The 8,590-nt window shown below is 41.9% G+C and overlaps 1 protein-coding gene across 1 annotated transcript; it reads right to left on the bottom strand.

The window, feature by feature from the left end:
* Positions 1-1,676: 1,676 nt before the first annotated feature.
* On the bottom strand, positions 1,677-7,636 carry RPS14 (ribosomal protein S14). The gene is made up of 5 exons (XM_060765449.2): positions 7,528-7,636; positions 4,158-4,308; positions 3,322-3,483; positions 2,718-2,794; positions 1,677-1,785 (listed from the first exon to the last, which is right to left on the bottom strand). The coding sequence occupies exons 2-5, from the start codon at positions 4,304-4,306 to the stop codon at positions 1,718-1,720; spliced, it is 456 nt and encodes a 151-aa protein (XP_060621432.1). The 5' UTR covers positions 4,307-4,308; positions 7,528-7,636; the 3' UTR covers positions 1,677-1,717.
* Between the last annotated feature and the right edge of the window lie 954 nt (positions 7,637-8,590).

Raw genomic sequence — 8,590 nt, 5'->3', positions numbered from 1 at the left:
AAGGCTTGCTTTTGGGAATTTTTCACCTCAAATGTTTTCGAGTTACGGTTAGGTGAATGTGTATAGATTGGCGATACACACCTATTTTAAAAACCTACTCAGAAAGTTCAAATGACCCAGGGATGTGTGCTTCAAGTCACCTATCAACTTATAGAAATGCCATCAATTCCATAAGATTTCCAAGGCACATAATAGTTTTTTATCAGTTCCAGCTATGACTTGAGTCCAGGACATCTCAGAGCCCTCTTGGTCCAACAAAACCTACCCAAGTGTTAGTGTTGCCTATCAGAAATAGATATTTTTCTCTGTGATCATACTCTACCTGTAAAGGGAAATAATTACATGGATGCTGAGTTAAATACAGATTTTCCTTGTGCCTTTAATTAAAAAGGCTGGTCTTAGTATCACTCTTTTTTCTTTTTTCACTCTTTTTTTTTCAACTTGACATAAGTAATATTGTTGGAATATTAGCATTTTCCTTTAATGACAGAAAGTGCCTTGTGACTTCCTCATAACTTTGTTTGAAAAGATAATAAATCTTATTAAGCACAGCATTAGCAAGAGTGAAAGATGGTTAAGTAAAAGGTAAAGTGCATCTAGGTGGAAAATATGATTAGCACTTTACATTCAGAGTCCAAAATATTTTTTTTTATAGACAAGACATATTTGACTCCTATACAAGAGGGATCCCAATGCAAAGTAGTAGAAAGGTTTACCCTCTTCAACTGGTCCATAATAATTTTAGTATTGTTTACTGTATGAACAAAAGAGTACCTCACTAAATAGTAAGTTATATTTTAAAAGCAAGTAACAAAGTAAATAAAACCAAAACACATTCGATTTGGCTCCAAAAAAAAAAAAAAAAGAAGTTTACCACAACTTGTATCTCCCCAGTAGAGCATTACTGGGGAGCAAAAGCAAGCCTTGATTTTGCCAGTAGAGCATTACTGAGCTCCACCAGAGTTGCCTTGCTGTTCATTCGTTCAGTCGCTTCCAATTCTTTGTGACCTCATGGACCAGCCCAAGCCAGAGCTCCCTGTCGGGCATGGCCACTCCCATCTCCTTCAAAGTCAAGCTAGTCACTTCAAGGATACCATCCATCCATCTTGCCCTTGGTTGGCTCCTCTTCCTTTTTCCTTCCATTTTCCCTTATGTTGCCTTACGCTGAGTTGCCTTATGCTGAGCTATTAATTTATTTCTTACACTGATGGCTCTAGTAAAAAAGATTCCTCCAAAACATAAACATGGAAATAATCATATTGGGTTTTGCTTAATAGTAAACAACGATGGTGATACCAGAGCTGGATACCAGTGTGCCAAATGCTGAAGGATTCTCCATGGGACATCCAGTAATGGAATATATATTAGGCAGAACCTGTTTCCTATCTGGATTTAGCTACCACTTTCAAAACTGCACTCCAAAAATATTGTTCTTGGTTTGTAAAAAGATTTTTTAAATCTTGGGCTAAGTAGCACAACCAGCTTGACAGAAAAATAATTCAAAGAAGGAAAATGATTCCACAGAAATGCCTACGAGAGCTAACAACCACTGAAAAGCTCCCTACAGAGAGAATGCTTTTCAAGTAACCAATTACTGGGAAAGACAACCCAAGGATACATTTCACAGGAAACCGGCAGTAACTCAACATATACAAGAGAACAAATGAGAACAGAAATTTATTGGAAATCTTTAATGATGAAAGATAACAGCTCCTGTTTACAGACGACGACCACGGCGACCGCCCTTTCTGCGGGTGCTGTCTGAAGGAATGGGGGTTACATCCTCTGTGGGAAAAAGCATTTCACACTCAGAAGCAGGTTTCTCTCATGCACAAGCCCCCACCCCACCCCCTAAGCCATGAGACTAAGATGTCACTGGAATCTTTCACTGTATGAAAAATAATACTTAAATGTAAATAGGTATTTTTAAAACATTAAAAATACAGTCTGATATTGGGTCTTGAGACAGACTGCTCCAGTCTACTTCCCATTGACAGCTTCTTAAATTCTGGATGTGAAAAACCTATTTCAGATTAAGATTGCAGAAGTTACGGGACTTTCAGTCCACATCAGCAAAACATAACAGAGCTACTAGGAAACGCTGGAAGAATTCATAACGCAGCAACAGTTTGCAACATGAAACAAGTTGTATTATTGAAGTGTACACTACAGCTTCCAATACTTTCTGACAAAAGGCCATAACAAGTAGATACTGGGTAATTTCCTGGTTTAACTAAGAATCTTGTAATGGTTCAAGACATACCTTTATGGGGATTTTTCAGTTGTCTTAAATTCAAATTCCCATAACTTCCAATCAACATGACTAGTAACACAGATATTTGGTGTTTAGTCCAAATATCTAAAGCCTCAGTAATCACCCTCTCTATTACATATAGTGTCCTTACCTACATCCCACAAGAGAAGTCTTGTAGGACAGTGTTCATACAGCAAACCTGTACAGATTAGCTGAAATTCAACTTTCCTGAATCTTGGCAGGGGGTTGGACTGGATGGCCTATGAGGTCTCTTCCAACTCTATGATTCTATGGAGCAGACCTATTAAGTTCAGTTCATGTAACAGACAGGAATAACATTAGGCTTGAGGCCACTTTGACAAGGTAGGAATGACAGAACAGCAGTAAAGATAAGCATATTTCAAATACATCTCCTTGAAAGATGCCTTGACTAATAAACATGGCTCCTTCTCAGGCAACTCACCAATGCGACCAATTTTCATGCCAGATCGAGCCAAAGCCCTGAGGGCAGACTGGGCTCCGGGTCCAGGAGTCTTTGTTCTGCAAAGAATAACATTAAATAATTGATAAGTGTTTGCCTGACTACCTTCAATCTCCTGTGAACATATGGTTTAAACTGAACTGAGTCAACTAAAATGTATAGAACTGTGGCTAAACAACACCAAGTAGAAACTGTACTGGCATCTATATTCTATCACTGTTATAAGCAACAACTTCCATCTATACTTATCCAAACAATAACAGGGGCTATCTAAACATACAAATTCTACAGGCTGGAAAACAAAAGGACCAAATACCCACAAAGGTTCTAATCTACCAGAGAATACTAACAAATACTCATATTTAATGCTAAAAGTCTTTCCCTTTGTCCTACATACACATCCCCAAAGACTCAGTAGTCTTCCGAATCTGGTGCTCGTTGTGCCAAACAATAACCACCACCAGAACATTGCTGATGGCCATGCAGCCTGATGTGACATCAGGTTTTGCTCCAGAATGATACCATTGAACGCTTACCATTTCAGCTCCCTTAACTTTACAGAACTGACATGGGATGACTGAAGTACCTGTTTCCTCCTGTCGCCCTCAGCTTGATGTGAAGGGCAGTGATCCCCAGCTCCTTGCACCTCTGGGCCACATCCTGGGCAGCCAACATGGCCGCATAAGGAGAAGACTCATCTCTGTCAGCCTTCACTTTCATCCCACCAGTGACCCGACAGATTGTTTCTCTGAGCAAAGAAGAGGAAACAAGACATTAGTGGAGGAACCCATGCCCAGTCTCATTTCCACAGCAGATGAAAAGAGAAGTGTGCCCACTTTTTCTGCCAAAGAAAAGGCAATTTCCAAATGTTTTCACAGGCTTGCCAAAAGACAGGGACATGTAACTGAACAATTTAGAATCGATGGCTCCTATACTAAACTCAAGGTCTGTCTGTAATACTTGTAGCAGTTACATTGCTGACATGCATATATCCAAGTTGGTGTGAACAGAAGGATGATGGTCTAAATGTTTACTAGACTACGTGCAGGACAGCACAGCTTGCCACTCAACAGGCTAAATGCTAATCACCATTTGACCATATTGCTAGATGGTTGATACCTACCCTTTCTGCAGACTCAAATGGGCAGCAAGAAGTGGGGTTCCTGTGCATGGCTGGTGGAATATCTTGGCCTTAGTAAAGGCTGGTACAGATAATGTCATAAAACACTGCTGACAACACATTCACCAAAACCCTATCCTTCTAAATGTTGTTCATTCAATATATATTTAGTTGGGCGGGGGGGACGGGGACATCAATGTGGTGGTTATAAACAGAGAGAGAGAGAGAGAGAGAGAGATGTGCTTACTTTAGAGTGTAATAACTCTTTCTACAGCAGGCAGCCTAAAATGTGAACTACTCACTTGCCAGACAGATCAGTTACGTGAACAAAAGTGTCATTGAAGGAAGCAAAGATGTGGCAGACTCCAAACACATTCTCTCCTTCAGCAACCTGGGGTCCCAAACTGATGACCTGCTCTTCCTTCTTTTCCTTGCCCTTACGAGGTGCCATTTCTGTGTAAGAAAGCAAGAAGATATGGAGGAGGCATAAGTCCAAGTACTTTTTCTTGGAGCAGTACTATTTATAATGCTGCATTAGATCAAGATGCAAGCTGACTAATACAGGTCCAATTCTTATAAGCAGGCCATATTAAAGAATGCCAACAGGGGAATCATGCTGAGAGACACTCCTTTTTACATGAATCAGTCCCAGCAATTCAGTCACCCCCCCCCCAGAAAAAAAACAAAAAAACAACCAGCTTTGCCTTCCAGAAGAGCAAAAGGAAATCACTGTATGATGTGGGAATTTAATATTCCAATATACAGTATGTTTTTCTATAATACAGACAAGAGAGAGAGCAAAAAACTCATCAGCTGAGAAAAAAAAAAGGTAACAGTCTCCACAGTGAGCATCTTGCTCTGCTGGCAAAAAACAAAGAGAGGCAAAACAGTGGGTCCAGTATCAAGAAGAATTATTATTCTTCTTATACATCCAAGAGGAAACATGCTGAATAGCATTTAATTACACCATGGTTTAGTAAGGTTGCAGACATGATTAAAACATACCCAGTGAATCTAAGAGTTTTAATGTCTTTTAAACCTGAAACAGTATGGACCTAAAGATAATAGTAATTTGCAGTAAACTTGCACCTAAATATTTTGAATGTCGGTTTCATTAAACATAGGATGCGAATTCCAATTAATATCATGGTCTTCATTAAAAAAATCTATTTTGGCAAAACTGTGTAATATCCAGCATCCTAGCTAGAGGTTTGAAGAATTCAGTATTATTTTATCTTGGAATGCTATTTACTTGCATGGCAAAGACAGCACAAATCAAATAGTGTTAGAAAATTCAGTACTCCCCACAGCACATTACATTTAAAATGAGGATGCACTGGAAGCATCGTATGTGTGTATATGCCTTCAAATCACCTGTTGGATTATGGCAAGCACAGGAATTTCATATGGCCTCCTTAGGCAAGGAATACTCAGAGATTTTGCCAATTCTTCCTTCTGAAATATATCCTACAGCACATGATATTCACTGCTGTCCACCCACCCAAGTTCCAACCTGGGATAGCACTGCTTAGCATCCAAGATCAGACAGGATCTGGTGCCTTTAAGATATTTAGGCAGGGAATCAGCACACCTGTGGTGAATTTCTTTCCTCTGGCCATAACACTTAGTGCCATAGAGACCACAAGGGCCATCAAGTCCACCTTTTGCCACGCTTATCATATGAGCCTGCTATGAAGTCTGTACACTTCAGTGTATCCCAGGCAAGTCATTATGAACAAAACACTGGCGAAGACTGCTAGAGGTTATTCCACCAACTTCATTTTCAATCCAACATTTTAAGAATAAGGAACACTACAGACAGGAAATATATCTGGCTGCCCATGGTTTGTGCAGTTTAACACCAACTTAATGGTCATGGCTCAATGGTATGGAATTTGTCATTTGGCTGGCAGCAGCTCTCTTTGGCAGAGAATACTGAAGACATTGCAAAAAGACAAGTCCCAGCATTCAGTCATGGTAGATAAGGTAATGCTGAACTGAATAAATCTACAGTGCAGATGCATCCTCAGAACAAGAAATAAGCATCTCATGTAGAACACAGAAACTTCAGTGTTGCCATATTTAAAATTTTAAACTAAGTTCCCAAACCATATGATATCAAATCAAAACCTTTACTATTTGTCACAAATATGGATATAAGTATACTCTGGTTTCTCTTTGGATCATATAATAAACCTTTCCCCTTTTACAAATATGGTTATGAATTCTAACAACCAAATAGCATCAGTTATGTCCAGTCTAATATTAGAGGCCTTTATCTGTCTTGAATTCTCCCTGTGACTATTATGTATTCTTTTCTAGATCGAAAACCAAAATATCCTTTCTACAATAAATAAAAACATTACTGTGATCATTTCTTTTTTAGTTCAATAAATGCTAAATAATTAGAAATGCAATCATTTGCCGATGTATAGGAAGTATTTGAAGTGGAAACAAAGCAATGCACAGACTGGTCTTTAGACTATCATAAATTTCCAACTCTGGAATAGGAAAAACTTTTAAATTGAGAATTGAGGACCACAATTCCTGCAATTACTTAAACCCCATGGCCTTGTATGGAAATGCAAGCCATCTACATGTGTTGGAATAGCGGCATTACAAATGTAGTAGACTTTAGGACTTATGGATAGTTTTCAAGTACAAGTATCGACTAAGTGCAGGGACCTAGTTTACTGTCTAATCAGAGCCAAAATAATATACGCTGAAAATAGGTTAAGCATCCTAAACTACTCTTAAAATTGTGCCTAGCGGTGGCTAAGAACAGTGACACTGTTTCTTTCTGGTGGTTCAACGTATGCACCACTGTTTCATGCACAAAATAATTGTTTTAAAATTATCTGTAAGGTGTAGATTAGGCGTGGGCAAACTTGGGGCTCCGGGTGTTTTGGACTTCAACTCCCACCATTCCTAACAGCCTTAGGCGGCTTAAGCAGCTAAATGGGGGAAGGAAAGGGCCTGAGGCTGTTAGGCATGGTGGGAGTTGAAGTCCAAAACACCTGGAGGGCCCAAGTTTGCCTAGGCCTGGTGTAGATGAAACATAAATGAATTCTGTGCTTGGGCCCCATCTCATAGAATCCTAGAGTTGGAAGAGACCTCATGGGCCATCCAGTCCAACCCCCTGCCAAGAAGCAGGAAAATTGCATTCAAAGCACCCCCGACAGATGGCCATCCAGCCTCCGTTTAAAAGCTTCCAAAGCTACCACACTCTGGGGCAGAGTTCCACTGCTGAATAGTTCTCATAAGCTATATTTTGATGTATGAATGGGAAAATACATGTGTTCCATCCAAGTCCTGACTCTTGCGGGTGGCCTGAGAAAAGCCTCAGGTCTCCATATTTATGTACTGCAAAGCCTTTCAATACAGGTAAGAGGCCCAAACCCCGGCTCGAAAGAAGGGGCGCCCACCTCGCAAGGCCTACACGGCTGCTTCGAGTGGAGGAGACTACTCAAAGGCAGGCCCGACAGGCAGAGAATGGCGGGGTCCTCTTTCTCCCCCCGATCCCCCATTAAGCGCCCGGCCATTGCGGCCCTCCCTTCTCTTAGAAGGGGTGCACCCCAAAAGCTCCAAAGAGGGGCCCTGGGAGCCCCGGCTGAGGAGGATGGCGGCGGATGGAAGGCGCCCCCCTTCTTTTCCCTTCCCTCAGCCACTTACTCGAGTGTCCTCGCAGGCGGCAACCAGCACCGGAAAGGAAGAGGCCAGCGTCACGGGAAGAGAGGTCGCCTCGTCTCACCCGGAAGCAATACTCTCCGTTGGGAGGGCGGGGAGAGAGGGCTACTTCCTCCAAAGAGCTGGCGTAGTGTCTTGGCTCGTATCGTTACTAAGAAGAGATGACACTGTGTCCGCCGCTCTAGGCGGAGGAAGAAAGGCCCAGCTGCACTGAAATGAGGTTCATAGAGCCTTGTAAAGTGGGGCGAGAGAGAAAGAGGTGAGGAGGCCCTCACTCAACATGGCGGCGGTCGCTTCACAGGGAGCGTTCCAGCAGTGCGCCTGACGCCATCGCGTCTACTCCCTCCAAAGGCCTTGTTCCGTTCTGCTTGAAGATGGCTGGTTCCACTTACAGCATAGCGAGAGGGGCTTGTATTATTGGTGCCTGCAGGAAAAGAGTTGGCTCCTCACTGAAGTCGATTTCAACAGTGAAGTTGTTAACAGGGACATCTTTCAAACCCAGGTTTAAGGCCTGCTGCCTGAAAACCTCCTTAGTGAGTTCATGTCTCCATCTCGAGGAGAAACCTGCCTCTGGTGGTGCGATAGGTTAAACTTGTGCCAGGAGGACTGATGATGGATGAAAATGGGCAATTGTAGGGCTGACACACAATCAGATGAGTTTTTAGTACCACATTGCCATCCCATTTGTAAGAATTCATGTCTGGTTCCAGCAAGAATCATATTGTCCATTAATAACAGTACAGATGAGTAGTTTACAAATGTATTGTCGAAGGCTTTCATGGCTGGAATCACTGGGTTGTTGTAGGGCTTTTCGGGCTATATAGCCATGTTCTAGAGGCATTCTCTCCTGACGTTTCGCCTGAACCCATGGCAAGCATCCTCAGAGGTTGTGAGATCTCAACCTCTGAGGATGCTTGCCATAGATGCATCCGCAGGCGATACGTCAGGAGAGAATGCCTCTAGAACAGTGGTTCTTAACCTGGGGTCCCCAGATGTTTTTGGCCTACAACTCCCAGAAATCCCAGCCAGTTTACCAGCTGTTAGGATT

Source organism: Anolis sagrei, chromosome 2, assembly GCF_037176765.1.
Source record: "Anolis sagrei isolate rAnoSag1 chromosome 2, rAnoSag1.mat, whole genome shotgun sequence".
In the NCBI taxonomy this organism is placed as follows: Eukaryota; Metazoa; Chordata; class Lepidosauria; order Squamata; family Dactyloidae; genus Anolis; species Anolis sagrei.
The sequence above is the reverse complement of the archived record's forward strand: the minus strand, read 5'-3'. Positions and strand labels throughout refer to the sequence as shown.